Source organism: Ylistrum balloti, unplaced genomic scaffold, assembly GCF_031769215.1.
Source record: "Ylistrum balloti isolate Yb309-2 unplaced genomic scaffold, AGI_CSIRO_Ybal_v1 Utg369758, whole genome shotgun sequence".
Classification (NCBI taxonomy): domain Eukaryota; kingdom Metazoa; phylum Mollusca; class Bivalvia; order Pectinida; family Pectinidae; genus Ylistrum; species Ylistrum balloti.
In genome coordinates this window covers 969574-988972 of record NW_026781958.1, presented here as the reverse complement: position 1 = coordinate 988972, position 19399 = coordinate 969574, and the positions used below count along the sequence as shown (strand labels likewise).

Genomic DNA, 19399 nt, shown 5'->3' with positions numbered 1-19399 from the left:
ACTTTAAAACATTTGACTTCAGTGACCATGAAAGTGGGTCAGGGTCATATTTGAACTAACTTGGTAGCCCTTCTTCCCAGAATGTAACAGGTTAGATATCAGTACCTTGGGCATGTTGGTTAATGAGAAGATGACAGTGGCCACACTATGGCATAACCTGGGGTGGGGGGAATGTGGGAGTTGTTATGTTAATTTTCTGTGCTACATTTACATTTTTGTCAGGTATATCTATATTTTCTAACTCAAAGATGAAAATTTTTTTAAAGTAATTATATATAGGAAAATATTTTTGACTAACTCATTTACTTCTTTCACAAACAGTTGGATAAAGCACAATGATATTCCAACACACGATTACGTTAGGGCCTCTACGGTATATGGTGGCACCACACCGTTATTAATCTCAGGGAGGTAACATTCTGTAATAGCCTCTTGAATCTATTGAACTTTCAGAGTTCAACTTGAAGTAATTTCTCCTTTCCTTGTTGAATGTATAATGACTTCCAATTTTTTCTTTTTTTTCCATCAATTTGAATTACTTCCTTGTAAGGACAGAAGACTCTTCTAACTGCATTTTGTGATATTGCAATTTGGTGAGAGTAGAACTTGGTATAATCCTGCCATACCAGTAACTAAAATGAATGAAATGGTTTACATATATTAACATCAGTAGATTCACGTCGTCTTTCTCTGCTGTAGGAATGCAAAAAAAAAATATAGAGTTTTAGGTAATATTACATGATTATGGCTGTGTATTTCCTTTAGATGTATGGAATATACGATGAGGAAACCATTTGGATGATTGTTTTTGATGTTGTGCCAATCATTTGTCTGTGGAATAATTTGTCTTAACAAACCCTTTAAAAACCATCCACAACTTCCGATAATCAACATATGTTATTATCATGCAAAATATTACAAATTATCTTTCATTTTATTTTCATTATTTTCTCCTTGGACTGCTTTGTAACAGGAAAGATATTTGCATATTAGGAAAAAATATTCATTCTTAAAATCCCAAAGGGCACAGAATTTGTTACTATTTTAAGAAACGGTGACACTTTCAATCAGGCTGAAAGCACACCACAGACAATTGTACTCTGAAGGGCTTGAAAATAGAATTTCTATCAAAAAACAAATAAAAAATTAGATAGAAGGCAAAAATGGGATTGAGAGAAAATCTACATAGAGATACAACAAAGTCTCTAAGAAAAGTCCTATAAAATTTATACTTTTAAACTTGTCAATGTTTGTCATTGTAAGAGAAATTGTTAGGTTAATTTAATTTTCACAATTCGCTGGTTTATGTCTTCTTGAAAATATCAATTTACAAAAAAAATGAACAAATTTTGTTTTCAAATGACAATGCATTAATTAGGAAACACAAAAGGAATTGAAAGTCTCATTCGTTATCACACCTTTGGAGTAAATTGAGGCACAAATGTTGGGATGATTATTAACAATTTCTAGGTTTATCCGGTTACAGTCTGACAAGGTGCTAGACTATGGATTTTAGGATAATATAGTCTTGTCTTGTCTCGTTTCACACTTTGCCAGACCCCCACAAGCACATCATACATCATGCATGTATGACCTCTGACCTTTCTGTATTAATTGTTTATATGACACTGTTTTTTCCATGAAGATCCTCAATAATTTTCTTGCTGTTTTTTGCAATTTCTGTAAAATGATGAATTTATTTTTTTTTTTCTGCCTGATTCTTCCTTCTAATATTACATTGAGGTTATGTGAAACTTTGCTGTTGTGTGTTTACTTAACAGATCTGTCAACATATCTACATTTAGCATCTGCACAGCAATGTGAGTTTCATCATTTCACACCAGAAAATTTGTCTGACAAATCTGCCAGGAGAAACAAGATAAGCTACCATTAAAACATATTCTTGTTTACTTAATTATCTTGTGGCCTTCACCTCGGAACCTGATAATTGATGTAACCTTCACCTTGGGATTGAATATATTACGTTATAGAAATAAGTGTCTGAATTTCTTGAGAAATGATACTTTTTTATGAAAGGTTCATTGTTATTTCAGAAAAAGAAAAATATTGATGTAGTTTGGTTTATATATTTACGGTAAATATTTTCATCATATTAATAAAACATCTTCATTTTTCAAATTTAAGGTATTTTAAGAGCGGAATGTTGATGATTATTAGAGAAGAGTGGAGCTTTAGGACAAAAAGGTCATTGCAAAACGGTTGGAAAAAGGGCATGGGGGAGCTGCCCCTTCCAACTTCAGGATAAAGTACATGGGGGTCAGAAACAGACATTTGGGTATTAAGGCAAGTGTAGGGCTGGTTGTCAGTGGTGGGACAGAAAGTCGGATAAGGGCAAGTGAAGGGCTGGTTGTTCGTGGTGGGGAGAGAAAGTTGGATAAGGGCAAGTGAAGGGCTGGTTGTTCGTGGTGGGGAGAGAAAGTTGGATAAGGGCAAGTATAGGGCTGGTTGTTAGTGGTAGGGAGAGAAAGTCGGATAAGGGCAATAGAAGGGCTGGTTGTTAATGGTAGGGACAAGATGGAGAGATTGAAGGAGAAATGTATGTTAAGGGTAAGTAGTTTATAAGAAGTGGAGATTGATAGGAATCAGGCCTTGAGCATCACAACACTATCTTACCCCATACTACAAATGTAAACACTATGTGATACTACTGTTTAAATTATAGTGTTGAAAAATCAGGGCAGACTAATGGAGAAGGATTGTCAAAGTTGACAGACAGCCCCCAGTCATAGTAACAGAGGTAACACAAGCTAGTGGGGAGGTACCGCAGCACTGGGAATCTGAGCTTAGTCAAATAAACCCGAGTCCCTGATAGGCTGTCGGGAGGGACTCAAGTGTAAAGGAGAGAGACCCAGTCACTCCTATACTTTATGGGGACAGTTGCAGAACCACTTTGATGTTAGAAGTGGGATAGAGTAAGGATTATACCAAAAAAAATATGCACTGGATTTTTCTAAACTTCAAACATTTCAGGTTATTTCTGCAAATTAGTGTTTAATTCCTACCCAGTAGTGTTTATGACTCCTGACTTAACTTCTGTGCTGAGAACCTCAGGTCACAAGTTTTTCCCCACGCCAGGGGATTTGGTGTATTCTCAAAGTCCAGAGTGTATCCCTTCCCCAGGGGCTCTCACGTAGCCCAAAACATTCATTTGTGTAGTGTATTTTGGGATTTTAACACATAACGATGAAGAGAAGCAAAACCAGGAAAACAGGTAAAATATGTTATATGGTAGTGAGTGTAAGATATTTATTAATGTGTTTGTGTTTAACACTATATTCTTACTTCATTGTCCAGATTTATTGAGTCATATTCTCCCACATTTCAATATTTCTACTTTGCCACAAAAAAGACAGTTCTGTTTCTTTGTACTTGTGCTTAGAACTTTAGTTTTAGAGTTTATGAATTTTTTTTTGTTTAAAACTGAAAAAAAAAAATTCCAAATTTGATCTTTTATATAAAATTCACAAAGAGATGAAGTCAAAAGCAAGTGTTTGATGCCTTGATGGGGAAATCAGTTCAGAGAAATTTACAATTATGATATATATGAGAGTATTAAATATATCCATGTACTTATATATATATATATATATTCCATTTTGTTTATATCAGAAAAGTGTTACATTAAATTCATCGTTCATGATTTAAAAAGAAAAATATGTATGTTCAGAAGAGGATAATCTGGAATGTAAAATTCATTTCCCTTAGAAATTTGTTAAAATTCATTTTAAAGCATGGTGTCTAAATATTTATAGCCAATAAGGAGGAACTTCGAGCTCATTTATATGTCATGTATTTCTCAAGGGATTAGCGATCACATGTTTTATTGTAATAAGGACAAACAGCTGACAACGCCTGTTTTATATGCTGAGTTCCTTTTTTTTATGAATTTTCTGCCAATTCACTTTGACAATTTATCTCAGAAAGACTTCACTTTTTTTTTAAGTCCCGAAAAATGACATATTCTTCAATTACATGTGAATAGCACCTAGACTGACTACCAGTCTCTAAGATTTTGTAAAGAATTACTCAGCTAAATTCTTACTAAAGCTTGTCTCCCCCTTGTTTGAAACTCGTGAAAACAGACATATCCGAGAGACCAGAATTATAAAGTTTAATTTTATTTATAATTCTAATACCGTACTTTGTAATACAAATTTAGAATTAGATACAGTAGATCTAAGTGACTATTAAGCTACTTTATATGCTGTTTTCATGCTATGGACTTAACTTTTGAAACCAGAAAATAACTACAGAAGAAAATGCAGTGGTGTTAAAAACATCTCAAAATATAAAGTGTAATCACCAAGTAAGCAAACCTATCATTGTGTATTTTTTTTTTTTTTTTTCGTTTTGTTTCTCTACAGAAACTAATGTAAAACCACAATAGTTCATGTGGTGGATGATACTGTCAGAAACCCACCATGTATACTGGTATGGAATTTCAAGGAAATTTTGACAATGTTCATCAAATTATCACAACATTTGTGGTTTTACCAAAATCAGAACTCACGGGTGTTACAAACATACATGCTCTTCACAAGAAGAGTATCGTTGTTAACACCTTTGGCTCGCAGTGATGTAGTTAAAATAATGGAGAAAATTTAAAAGGAACAAATAAATTTATAGAGAGTAGTAAACGAACACTGGACATCTTACAAAGGTTGTATAATCAGGACCAGGAAACCATTAAATCTTTTGGTGAGGCCTTGGTATCTGCTGGTTAGTATATTGTACAAAATATCTGTCACTTTTGGAGGCAAGCACCTCTGAAATATAGGAAACGGAAAGACTTATCGGCTGTGTTAGTGTATATAGCACTGCTAATACATTGACTGGGAATGTTAAAGGCACCATTTCAAATCCATATGTGTTATGTGATCATAAATGCTCAAACTTTCTGTCAGCGAATAGATCAAATCCTGACAAGACTTGAGAGATACTGGAAGTCAGAAGCTTATAGCTGGGAGGGGGTGGGGGAGTTATGTCCCCTCCCCATTTTGCTCTGTTGGAGGAGGGGTAGTGGTGATTGAGAGAGGGAGAAGGATGAGACTTGATGTACAAGACTTGGATGAGAGGGAGATTTAGTAGTAGAGAGGGCAGAGTGATTACAGGTATGTATATGAGAGGGTTGTAGATAGGGAAGGCAGATAAAAGATATGTATAAGAGAGGGTTGCAGATGGGGGAGGCAGTAAAGGTGAGGGAGATTACAGGTATGTATATGAGAGAGTTGTAGATAGGGAAGGCTGATAAAAGATATGTATAAGAGAGGGTTGCAGATGGGGGAGGCAGTAAAGGTGAGGGAGATTACAGGTATATGTATAAGAGGGTGTTGCAGGTAAGTCTATTGGAGGGCATTGAGGGGTGGGAGTAGAGGGAGGGGGTGATTACAGGTAAGTTTATTGGAGGGAATTGAGGGGTGGGAGTAGTGGGAAGTGGGTGATTACAGGTAAGTCTATTGGAGGGCATTGAGGGGTGGGAGTAGAGGGAGGGGGTGATTACAGGTAAGTTTATTGGAGGGCATTGAGGGGTGGGAGTAGAGGGAGGGGGTGATTACAGGTAAGTTTATTGGAGGGCATTGAGGGGTGGGAGTAGTGGGAAGGGGGTGATTACAGGTAAGTCTATTGGAGGGCATTGAGGGGTGGGAGTAGAGGGAAGGGGGTGATTACAGGTAAGTCTATTGGAGGGCATTGAGGGGTGGGAGTAGAGGGAAGGGGGTGATTACAGGTAAGTTTATTGGAGGGCATTGAGGGGTGGGAGTAGAGGGAGGGGGTGATTACAGGTAAGTTTATTGGAGGGCATTGAGGGGTGGGAGTAGAGGGAGGGGGTGATAACAGGTAAGGTTATTGGAGGACATTGAGGGGTGGGAGTAGTGGGATGGGGTGATTATAGGTATGTGTATGTGAGGTGTTGAAAGGAAGGTTGTAGAAGGAATTGGGGGGGGATGATTACAGGTATATGTATGAGAGGTGTTGAAAGGAAGGTTGTAGAGGGGATAGAGGGGGGAGGGGATGATTACAGGTATATGTATGAGAGGTGTTGAAAGGAAGGTTGTAGAGGGAATAGAGGGGGGAGGGGATGATTACAGGTACGTGTATGTGAGGTATTGAAAGGAAGGTTGTAGAGTGAATAGAGGGGGTGATTGCAGGTATATGTATGAGAGGATTTTGGTGTATATTGTATATATGAGATGGTGTAAATGGGGTGGTGTATATTGTATATATGAGATGGTGTAAATGGGGTGGTGTATATTGTATATATGAGATGGTGTTAAGGGAATGGTGTATATTGTATATATGAGATGGTGTAAATGGGGTGGTGTACATTGTATATATGAGATAGTGTAAAGGGAATGGTGTATATTGTATATATGAGATAGTGTAATGGGGGTGGTGTATATTGTATATATGAGATGGTGTAAAGGGGGTGGTGTACATTGTATATATGAGATGGTGTAAAGGGGGTGGTGTACATTATATATATGAGATGGTGTAAAGGGGGTGGTGTACATTATATATATGAAATGGTGTAAAGGGAATGGTGTATATTGTATATATGAGATGGTGTAATGGGGGTGGTGTGCATTATATATATGAGATGGTGTAATGGGGGTGGTGTATATTGTATATATGAGATGGTGTAAAGGGGGTGGTGTATATTGTATATATGAGATAGTGTAAAGGGAATGGTGTATATTGTATATATGAGATGGTGTAAAGGGGGTGGTGTATATTGTATATATGAGATGGTGTAAAGGGGGTGGTGTACATTGTATATATGAGATGGTGTAAAGGGGGTGGTGTACATTGTATATATGAGATGGTGTAAAGGGGGTGGTGTACATTGTATATATGAGATGGTGTTAAGGGAATGGTGGTGGTGTATATTGTATATATGAGATGGTGTTAAGGGGGTGGTGTATATTGTATATATGAGATGGTGTTAAGGGAATGGTGTATATTGTATATATGAGATGGTGTAAAGGGGGTGGTGTACGTTGTATATATGAGATAGTGTAAAGGGGGTGGTGTACATTGTATATATGAGATGGTGTAAAGGGAAACTTGTGGTGTATAGAAGTATATATTTGAGATGGTGTATATTGTATATGTGAGATAGTGTAAAGGAAACTGGTGTATATTGTATATATGAGATAGTGTAAAGGAAACTTGTGTATATTTCAGACTATTTGAGATGGTGTAAAGGAAACTTGTGTATGTAGAGTTCAGACTATTTGAGATGGTGTAACGGTAACTTTTGAGATGGTGTAAAGGAAACTTGTGTAGAAGTTCAGACTATTTGAGATGGTGTAAAGGAAACTTGTGTAGAAGTTCAGACTATTCTCACTGGTGTAAAGGAAACTTGTGTAGAAGTTCAGACTATTTGAGATGGTGTAAAGGAAACTTGTGTAGAAGTTCAGACTATTTGAGATGGTGTAAAGGAAACTTGTGTAGAAGTTCAGACTATTTGAGATGGTGTAAAGGAAACTTGTGTAGAAGTTCAGACTATTTGAGATGGTGTAAAGGAAACTTGTGTAGAAGTTCAGACTATTTGAGATGGTGTAAAGGAAACTTGTGTAGAAGTTCAGACTATTTGAGATGGTGTAAAGGAAACTTGTGTAGAAGTTCAGACTATTTGAGATGGTGTAAAGGAAACTTGTGTAGAAGTTCAGACTATTTGAGATGGTGTAAAGGAAACTTGTGTAGAAGTTCAGACTATTTGAGATGGTGTAAAGTAAAGGAAACTTGTGTAGAAGTTCAGACTATTTGAGATGGTGTAAAGGAAACTTGTGTAGAAGTTCAGACTATTTGAGATGGTGTATATTCAGTATATATGAGATGGATGTGTAAAGGAAACTTGTGTAGAAGTTCAGACTATTTGAGATGGTGTAAAGGAAACTTGTGTAGAAGTTCAGACTATTTTAGATGGTGTAAAGGAAACTTGTGTAGAAGTTCAGACTATTTGAGATGGTGTAAAGGAAACTTGTGTAGAAGTTCAGTATATATGAGATGGTGTAAAGGACTAACTGGTGTATATTGTATATATTTGAGATGGTGTAAAGGAAACTTGTGTAGAAGTTCAGTATATATGAGTGTAATGGTGTAAAGGAAACTTGTGTAGAAGTTCATATATTTGAGATGGTGTAAAGGAAACTTGTGTATAAGTTCAGACTATTCTCACTGTTGTAAAGGAAACTTGTGTAGAAGTTCAGACTGGTGGTGTAAAGGAAACTTGTGTAGAAGTTCAGACTATTTGAGATGGCGTAAAGGAAACTTGTGTAGAAGTTCAGTATATATGAGATGGTGTAAAGGAAACTGGTGTATATTCAGTATATATGAGATAGTGTAAAGGAAACTTGTGTAGAAGTTGTATATATGAGATGGTGTAAAGGAAACTTGTGTACAAGTTGTATATATGAGATGGTGTAAAGGAAACTTGTGTATAAGTTCAGTATATATGAGATGGTGTAAAGGAAACTTGTGTAGTGGTGTAAAGGAAACTTGTTAGTATATATGAGTGTGTAATGGGGGTAGTGTATATTGTATATATGAGATGGTGTAAAGGAAACTTGTGTAGAAGTTGTATATATGAGATGGTGTAAAGGAAACTGGTGTATATTCAGTATATATGAGATGGTGTAATGGGGGTGGTGTATATTGTATATATGAGATAGTGTAAAGGGGGTGGTGTACATTGTATATATGAGATAGTGTAATGGGGGTGGTGTATATTGTATATATGAGATGGTGTAAAGGGAATGGTGTACATTGTATATATGAGATGGTGTAAAGGGGGTGGTGTACATTGTATATATGAGATGGTGTAAAGGGGGTGGTGTATATTGTATATATGAGATGGTGTAAAGGGGGTGGTGTACATTGTATATATGAGATGGTGTAAAGGGAAAGATGTGAAAGGAGAGAGAGAGAATGGACTAGGGAAGAGGATGTTGGAAATACAGAATAGATAAGGGAAGTGATATAACAAGGAGATGAGTGAAAAGAAAGAAAAACAGAAAAAATGAAATGAAGGAGGTACTTAACAGATATACATAAAAGATATAAGGTACAAAAAAGGAACAGTAAAATTTGAGGAAGAGATGCCATTATAAAAAAATGATGTAAAGAAAATCTAGATAGGAGGTATTAACTGACTGAGAGACTGAGGGAGGGAACTGACAGGAACAGGAAGGGGAGGGGTCGGATAGTTGGTGTGGGTTTATGGTTACCATGGGTAAATATGTTGGTATTGTGACATGTCTGTCAATGTTAAGAAAGAAACTGTGTGATTCAGAGCAACTCTATCAATCAAGAGATCTTGGTAATGAATATAGATGTTAAATCAAGAAATTAAATAAGCCTTGAAAAGACCCAAGTTGATACTGAAGCTGAGATTGGCAATCTATCACTGCTAAATGTGGAGCATGTTTTTATTTATATATCCATTTTGTTTGTATTGCTGATGCTGGATTGAAATGAAATTTAGTTTGTGGGCTATGGTTAGCCCATGTGGTACCATTTGGGCCCATTAGGGGCTCACAAGAGCCATCAATATAAATCAAGTCTTTATCGCTGTCTCAGCCAAACACTCAGGCACAAAATAAATAAGTATTCCGGCAAGGAGGATCAGTCGTATCAAGTCCAGTGTTATAGTGTCATAGACATCTCAATCAATGGTTGCTGTCTCCTGTATCTAGTCAGTACTGTCTCCTGTATCCAGTCTGTACTCTCTCCTGTATCCAGTCTGTACTCTCTCCTGTATCTAGTCAGTACTGTCTCCTGTATCCAGTCTCCTGTATCTAGTCTGTACTATCTCCTTTATCTAGTCTGTACTGTCTCCTCTATCAAGTCTGTACTGTCTCCTGTCTCTAGTCAGTACTGTCTCCTGTATCTATTCAGTACTGTCTCCTGTATCTAGTCAGTACTGTCTCCTATATCAAATCTGTACTCTCTCCAGTATCTAGTCTGTACTCTCTCCTGTATCTAGTCAGTTGTGTCTCCTGTATCTAGTCAGTACTGTCTCCTGTATCTAGTCAGTTGTGTCTCCTGTATCTAGTCAGTACTGTCTCCTGTATCTAGTCAGTTGTGTCTCCTGTATCTAGTCAGTACTGTCTCCTGTATCAAGTCTGTACTATCTCCTGTATCTAGTCTGTACTGTCTCCTGTATCTAGTCTGTACTCTCTCCTGTATCTAGTCTGTACTGTCTCCTGTATCTAGTCTGTACTGTCTCCTGTATCCAGTCTGTACTGTCTCCTGTATCTAGTCTGTACTGTCTCCTGTATCTTGTCTGTACTGTCTCCTGTATCTTGTCTGGACTGTCTCCTGTATCCAGTCTGTACTGTCTCCTGTATCTAGTCTGTACTGTCTCCTGTATCTAGTCTGTACTGTCTCAAGTATCCAGTCTGTACTGTCTCCTGTATCTTGTCTGTACTCTCTCCTGTATCTTGTCTGTACTGTCTCCTGTATCCAGTCTGTACTCTTTCCTGTATCTATCCTGTACTGTCTCCTGTATCTAGTCTGTACTCTCTCCTGTATCCAGTCTGTACTGTCTCCTGTATCCAGTCTATACTGTCTCCTGTATCTAGTCTGTACTGTCTCCTGTATCTAGTCTGTCCTGTCTCCTGTATCTTGTCTGTACTGTCTCCTGTATCTTGTCTGTACTGTCTCCTGTATCTAGTCTGTACTGTCTCCTGTATCTAGTCTGTACTGTCTCCTGTATCTAGTTTGTACTGTCTCAAGTATCTAGTCTGTACTGTCTCCTGTATCTAGTCTGTACTGTCTCCTCTATCCAGTCTCCTGTATCTAGTCTGTACTGTCTCCTGTATCTAATCTGTACTGTCTCCTGTATCTAGTCTGTACTCTCTCCTGTATCCAGTCTGTACTGTCTCCTGTATCTTGTCTGTACTCTCTCCTGTATCTGTATTCAGTAGATCATATTTTCTATAGGTAAATATTTCCTGTCTGATGTATGTCACGTTTTTCCTGTCCAGTGTATCAACAGACTGGTGATAGGATTGCCTGACACAAGTGGTTGGTTCTCTTGGGGACCTCACATTTGTCCTGTAGCTGTGATTGCAGATGTAGGAGGCAATCTGTGATTAAGGAACACTTCTGCAGCAGCCAATACTTTTTGTAAATCCTGACTAATCACTAGTTATGATGGAGCAGACAGCTCTGTTTATCTAGAAATTATTGGTGAATTAGCTGTGTATATGTTTACCTTGATATCACTTTAGTAGCAGCTGGAAACTATCTTTTGTCATAACTCTTACAACCATCTGTACCGGGAAATTCTCTGTTTATTTATAATTTCTGTAAAAATGTTGTTGATACTTCTCAGGAATACTACATACCAAACATAAGACAAGTAGTCTTGATAGGATAAGCTTACTATGGGAAACAATTCCATATAATGAATTAGTATTCTGTTTGAGAATCATTATTACCCGGATATTATTTCTACAATTACGTAGCTAAGAAATAATTTCTTACACTTTCTATAACAACCAGTATTATTTCTAATCTTAATGGATCAAGTTTGCAGAACTCCTGATAGGCTTGGTGTATAATTATTTACAATTTAAGGATAAAAAAATTCTCAAAAGGGAGATAATAATGCAAACTAAATGAATCTATAGCCTTGATGAGAGCAACAAATCATATTTCTCAAACAAATGTTAATTAATGATGAAAAGCGACATTCAACCATTTTATCTAAGACTTGTTTATTTCACACAGCTTTAACTATTTGTGAGAATTATTTTATAAACCATTTTCTATTTTCATTAGTTTTTTTTTATTATTGCTAAATTTTCTTTAATTATATTGGATTTCTCTTCATTGTGTGAAATATTTCTGTTATATCACCTGCAAGTAATGTCCTAACAGATGGCAGTAATTTCTAGATAAAAATATTACACCTTATTTACTGTCAATTGATTTTATTTACAATTTTACTTCTGAGATAAGAAAAGATGTGATATTTTACATTGTGATTTTCAAAAAAAAGGACTGAAATTTTAACTCATACATTAAGATGGATACTCTCCATAAAAGGTAACTGTACTGGTGAATGCTTGGTGACTTTACTAGACTCAAAATATCGTATACAATTAAGGAATGTTTTGAACATGGTGAAAAACTTTCAAATATTCATGAATTATTTTGATGGGGGTTTTAATGTCAAAGTGAAAATTTTGAAATGATAGGAAGTCAGAAAAAGAAAATATTGAGATTATATATTTAGTTCCTGAATAAGGGGTGCAATAGCTCATGCAGTATTGGACTGTGTGACCTGCAGAAACCAGTTAGTGGTTGGTTTCCTTGCACAAGGTGGTTCGTGTTTCTCAGAACCGTGGGGTCACCTAATCTACCTCTGCTCTAAAAGGTGTGTCCTTTGGCAAGTCTCTTTATCCCTATTGCTCTTAATGATTGCATCTTGTGGGCCTTCTGCATGGTGTTCAGTGAGGTTATCATCAACTACTATAATGAGACCTCAAAATCAGAAGCAAACAAACATCCTAAATTGCTACAATTTTTATATTTGTCTCGACCAATAAGAACCATTCATCAGATACAGTATATATACTTGAAAATAGGGAGATATGGGGATTCTTTGATAAGAAGCTGTCCCAGTGGTGTTGATTAATATAGCGATTTTGATGTCATGACTTTTGCTGATGATGTAGAACCAGTGAGATAGATATTCATAACATGTATTCATGATAAAGTGTAGAACACTGGAGACCATGCTGGAGACCTTTCTAATTTATATAGGCTACTGAACAACATTGATTTTTGTTGCATGCACCATTCATTAATTTAAGGTCCCTTGGCTACTGTGCTCAGAAATAGTGATGTCGGGAAGATTCAAAATGAGACAAAATTTCATTTTCCTTTCAGGTTCATGTTTTAGTTTATGACATCATTTTCAAGACCTGTCTGGGTCTCTGACCATTTAAACAGCCCATTCAGGGCTCACAGGTAGATTAGAAACCAGTAGTGTATTGTAGTAACATGGAAACAAGTGACCAATCATCTGCTATGTTACATCTCTAATGTATTAGAGAGTCTAAGTTTTAAATTGATAATCACACTTTGCCATGTTGTGGAACTAACACACATAACTCCATTTCTTATCCAGTTTGTTACCCATTACCTATTTCTGTGATCTTTTTTGAGTGACATTTGTTATGACAGTTAAATCTTTAAGTTTATTGGGGAGATAAGTGATTTCTATGAACAGACGCTAGGGTGTGACTCATATTTCAACCCATTTCACAGCAGTGTTTCATGGGTTAAAAAACTTGTGGAGTTTTTCATACCTACAGTATCTTTTCTGTCTGGTTCATACACCAGAATCAGTGTATGTAACAAGCTTGTCATTCTGCTTAACCAGAAACTTAAATACAAGTGTTAAACAAAACCTCTCTGTATATTTCTGTCGAAGATTCCTTATCAGAAAACATATAGGTTTCACTGTATGGTGAACACACAATATCACAACACTTCTAATTTGTTTTAAAATATATGAAGGGATGTAGTTGGAAGTTTCATTTCATATAACTGAAAAGAAATCAGGAATTTCAATCAATCTTATCAACAATACATTGTGTCCTGGTTTTATATAACCATTAAAAATTTTGTCAGGGTGAATAACTTTGGTATAGCATTTTCTCCGTCTGTTGTAACATTTATTTGTCTGGAGATTCCTCTGCTTCTAGTTTCAGATAAATTTCTTTCACACATAATTACCATGACATGAAGGTGTTTTCTTGATGGATCAATGTTTTTGGAAGAGTTATTGCCCTTTTTTTTTTTTTTTTGTTTTTTTAACAATTTCCTTGAAACTTCATAGTCTCGCTCACCCAGACATGTTGTATGTTTATTGTGAATTGCATTTTGATTCAACAATAGTTGGAAAAATCTTTTGTTTCTTCATTTTTTTTCTGTTTTGTTCAGCTTTATTATTTTGACTAGAGATCTCCTCCCTCAATTTTAAAAAAAAATCCTTTTATCTATTTTTATAGATTTTGTTATTGTGACATGTAGTTATGCTTTCTCAATGGTATTTTGTTTAGACAAATATAATTCTCTGCATTTCCATATTACAATACATGTGATGCAAATCAATCATTCTAATTTGGCTTTGTACAAGTCTATCTTTCACTCTGTGTATAGTTTGCTGAACAGAATATTGTTTTGTTCTGTTGTAGGATTGAGCTCTACTTTGGTGACCGACAGTTGGTTGGCATGGAAACATGAGTGCGGGATGAAGTTCCAACAACGGCTATTTATTGTGGCTGGTCTGGGCCTGGTGGCTGTGCTGGGCCTGGTCGTCCTTGGCAACACACAGCAGCTTATGGCCATCCTTGACATAGGCCAGAGCAACCGTCCCCTCTATCGAGAATCACCATACCATGGTCGGGTGTTAAGGTCAGTGTCACACGACGTCTGCCAGGGCATGGGTATGGTTATTCCCACAACCACCATCACAACACAGACGCTGAAAAACCACACCTCCTACGCCATGAAAAGCAACGGCCAGTATATCATTCCAACAGACACTGTGGAGTCTAATGAGCCACTCACTGTTATTGTGGTGCCACATAGCCACAATGACCCAGGATGGCAACGAACCGTGGAGGAGTACTATGTAGTCTCAACCAAAAATATTCTGAACAACATGGTGGCTAAGTTAAGGATTTACCCTAACATGACATTTGTCTGGGCAGAAACAGTGTTTTTAAGCATGTGGTGGAATGAGCTTGACGATGATGTCAAAGCTCAGGTTCGCCGCCTCGTGAGACGTGGCCAGCTCGAGATCGTACTTGGTGGCTGGGTGATGCCAGATGAAGCCAGCACACACTATTATTCAGTCATTGACCAGTTGATGGAAGGCCACCAGTGGCTCGGTGAAAATCTCCATACCAAACCAGTCAACAGCTGGTCAATTGACCCGTTTGGACATTCTGGCACAATGCCTTATCTGTGGAAAAGTGCTGGTCTTGATAACATGGTTATTCAGCGCATACATCAATCCACTAAAGCTGCTCTAGCAAGAAATAAAAGTTTAGAATTCCAATGGCGTCAGGCTTGGGACTCCTCTCAAAAAACTGACATCCTGTGCCACACGATGCCCTATATGTTGTATGGCACTAAGCACACTTGTGGTCCCAACCCTGACGTGTGTTTGATGTTCGACTTCTGGCAGGCCGAGAGTCTCGCCCGGAGAAGCTTCTCAAAACCAATCACAGTTACAAATGTTGAGGTTCTTGCTACAGCCCTGTACAAACAGTATAAATCGAAGGCTAGTTTGTATAGATATAACACCATCCTTGTCCCGCTTGGCGATGACTTCCGTTACGACCGTGAATCCGAATGGGATCAACAATACCAAAATTACGACATGCTTATGCAGTACATGAACACGAAGGAGGAATGGAATGTTGATATCAAATTTGGAACACTATCAGATTACTTCAATGCTGTGAGAAAATCAGAAGAAAAATTAAAACAAGAAAACCCTGATAAACAGTTCCCATCTCTTAGTGGTGATTTCTTTCCATATTCTGACAAAAATAATGCTTATTGGTCTGGATATTTCACAACACGACCTTTTGATAAAAAGTTTTCGAGGGATGTTCAGGCAAACTTGAGGGCTGCAGAAATGTTGTTTACACTCACGATAGCATATATGAAAAAGTGGAATCGTCCATTTAAGTTTTACCATGAAACCGCCACACATTTACAGCAAGCCCGACGTAATTTAGGCGTATTTCTTCATCATGATGCGATCACCGGTACCTCTAAAGCGTATGTGGTTGAGGACTTTGAGCGCCTTCTAAATACAGCATACAACAGTACTCAAAAGGTACTGACAATCGCAACACAGACGCTGTTAACACAGGGACGTTTGGAATCACCTCTCATCCTCAGTCCAGCTTTGTTATATACTGACCATAGGTCACTCCCACGCAGACAGGTCATTGCAGTCGTCGAGTTTGGCACTAAGGTGATGTTGTACAATCCCTCCATGCATGAGCGAACAGAAATGTGGTCATTACTGGTCAATTCGGATCGTCTTACTCTTCATGACTCGGACAACCAAATCATTCCTCACCAGATCAACCCCGTCTGGGACTCTACGGTCGCTGTACATGAACGTGTTTTCGAAATTGTGTTTCTCAAAAAGTTATCTCCCTTGTCAATTGAAACACTTTTGTTGTACAAAGTAGATAAAGTGACAAAGGACAATTCATTCCCAGCAGAAATCACAATCTATAATACCAAACTGCTAGCTGTGCCACCATATGCCCGCTTCTATCAGAATAGACCTCGGGATTCTAAACACTTTCATAAACCTATCATTTTGGAAAATGACTTTTTAAGAGCTGAAATAAGTCCCAAGGATGGAATGCTTAAACAGATTGAGAACAAAGCAACAGGAAATGTGACAGTTCTTCAACTCGAGTTTCTTCAATATACATCACAAGGTAGTGGTGCATATCTCTTCTACCCTACAGCAGAGGGCGCTGGCCCCTCATTGAAGGGACTACCTGTTATCAGGGTGACACGAGGTCCACTCATGTCACAAGTAGAAGTCATATATCGCCACATCCGGCACCTTGTTCAAGTGTACCACCATCCCGGTCCTCAGGGGCGTGGCCTTCATATAATGAATCTCATCAACATGTATTCACAAGAGCTTCACGATCGGGAGATCATTATGAGGTTCAATACTAACATAAAAAATCCTGATTTGTCGTATTATACAGACGAAAACGGCTTCCAGTTGATCGGTCGTTCCACAGATACAAAACTGCGTACAGAGGCCAACTATTACCCGATGACAAGCATGGCTGTACTTGAGGACCAACATAATCGTCTAACACTGCACTCCAGCCAGCCTCATGGTGTGGCAGGGCTCCAACAGGGGCAACTTGAAGTGATGCTGGAGAGACAGTTATTGTATGATGATGAGCGAGGCCTTGGTGAGGGAGTGGAAGACAATAAACTTACGCTCAGTAAATTTGTTTTACAAATAGAACACTTTACTGAACCCCAACCAGCAAAACCAGGGGTCATGACATTCCCTTCACTGCTGGCATTATCAATAGGGGAGGCCCTCCAACAGCCTGTTGTGTCTATGTACACTCAAGTCAATACAGACATTCTGGCCCGTGTGTTCACCCCCTCCCAGGGCCCCTTTCCATGTGATATAACACTAGTTAGTTTCCGAAATCTTGTTAACGAGGTTCTGGACTACCAAGGCACAAGTTTAGTGCTGCATCGTAGTGGATACACGTGTTCCCTGCCCTCAGATGGCACAGAGTGTTCCCTTGCTTCTAATGTGACAATTAGTACACTTTTAAAGGACCTACCTGTGGACAGCATAAGGGAGACAACTCTCACTCACATGCATGAGAAGAGAACTTGGAACCCACATTCCCAACTTCCTATACCTCCTATGGAGATCTCTTCCTACAAATTGACCTTGTGACCTTGAATCGGTACAAAACACTAATCAAACCATTCCAGTTCATAAAATAATAGATTTTTACCAGTATGTGTATCATTCTTAATATAATTCTATGACAAAATATGAACATGAAATACCATTTTAATTCAAAAGTAGGATAAAACAATACCATCATTACTGTTGTTGACAAGACAAACTCAATTAGTTTATGCTATGGCCCAGTGTCGATGTGACAAATTTTCCTCTAAATCATTATTAGAGCAAAACATTTCATGTTAAAATTATTTGGCTTAATTTGGTCTAGAGCAGACAATGATGTATTTGATTCCTTTGGCTGAAATTTAGTTTGCAGCCAAAGAGATTTAATACACCATGACAGTCAAATTAAAGATGTAGTCATTGTGGGTGAAAGGAGCCTGGACGTATTGGGAGAATAAAGGTAAATATTTCAAAGTGAATATCAAAATTGAGCAGTGTACTTGTAGTGTAGATCAAGGAGAGACATACCAACACCCTTATCCTTACTTTAATTTCAGTAACTTTATTGAAGTTGAGTGGTCAGCCTGATTAAAAAAAACAAGAGTTGTAATGTACCATTTGTTAGACCAGATTGTGATATTAACCAAAACATGATATTAACAGATCTAAACCACAAAAGTGAACTCTCTGATGAGAACTACTTCTCACAGAAATGGTTTGAAAACAAACTTTTCTAATCTTCTTTGTTCTTACCATAAGAAACAGCGACCATTTGATCTGTTCTTTTATTTCTTTAACTTGTACCTTTGGCTGACAGGTCTCTCGACCACTAAAAAGATCAACCAAATCCAACGAGATCAAAATGGCTTAGATGTACATATGATGATAAAAAGATTCTCACGATAGAATTTTGCCTGCCTTTATAGTTTTGCATTCCATGTTTAATAGACACTGTACTTAAAAGTATTAACAAATAAAACAGGCGAGATCTTAAGGCCCTACTGGGCTCTTCCACTTCTGATAAAAAATGCCAAAATTAGGAAAAACAATAAGAATTCAGAAAAATACTATTAATTACAAAAATTTCATGTTTCCTTATTTGCAGTTGTTTGACTGCATGAGCTATTCAGGTTTCTAGAAGATAATTAATGAGGCTAATTAAAAGTACCTCGACTGTGTGTGCATATATCCTCGTGTACATAAACAGAATTAAATAGGTACATTCAAATTTTATTGCATTATATAGCAAATCCATGCAGCGATGAATTAGTGCATCCACAATGATTGCTTGGTATATAACATGCAGAAACTACAATTAGTGCCATCATATTTTTAGTGCAATGTTTTCATTGCTAAAATAAAATTACTGCTATGTATGTATAGAGTAACTAACTCAAGGCCATAGCACAATGTGTCATTGTAATAAGCAATATTAGACAAGAAAATGTCCCTGTGCCCTAGGAATTCCTGAAAATGTTTGTGTTGCTGTTGTTGTTGATGTGTACAGATAAATGTCACATTTTGTACATATGATTTATTTTACAAGAAAGCTGTGTTATCTTGTTTAAAGCTTCATCAGTGTAAATTCGAAACGTGGATGTGATTCTCTGATTCTTGTTTTGAAATGTTCGTTTTAAAAAGATAAAGCAGTGGTACAAGTATTGCTGCTATCTATAACTTAAGGGTATCAAAGTTTACATTTTCTAATTAAGATCACAGAAATTTAATGACTTGAAGTTTATATCAACTTTCTTATATGATGATTTTTACTGAAATCCACAATTAACTACATTGAATTCAAATCTGTCTCATAAACCAGATTATGTAATCAAGATATATGTTTCTGTAGTTAAGACTAACTAGGACATCATGTTTATGTAGTTAAGACTAACTAGGACATCATGTTTCTGTAGTTAAGAC

At 37.2% G+C, this 19399-nt stretch overlaps 1 protein-coding gene across 2 annotated transcripts in view; it reads left to right on the top strand.

Annotated features, from left to right (window-relative positions):
* The window catches only part of LOC132543537 (alpha-mannosidase 2-like), a 32017-nt gene extending 12618 nt beyond the window's left edge, over positions 1-19399 (top strand). The window contains exons 1-2 of one of the 2 annotated variants that reach the window (XM_060207053.1): positions 3151-3232; positions 14235-19399. In XM_060207053.1, coding sequence (XP_060063036.1) covers positions 3205-3232; positions 14235-17521 — 3315 coding nt within the window. In that variant the 5' untranslated portion in view covers positions 3151-3204 and the 3' untranslated portion in view covers positions 17522-19399. Of the gene's footprint in view, positions 1-3150; positions 3233-14234 lie in introns of those variants that run through there. The other variant, XR_009553974.1, reaches the window with a different exon arrangement.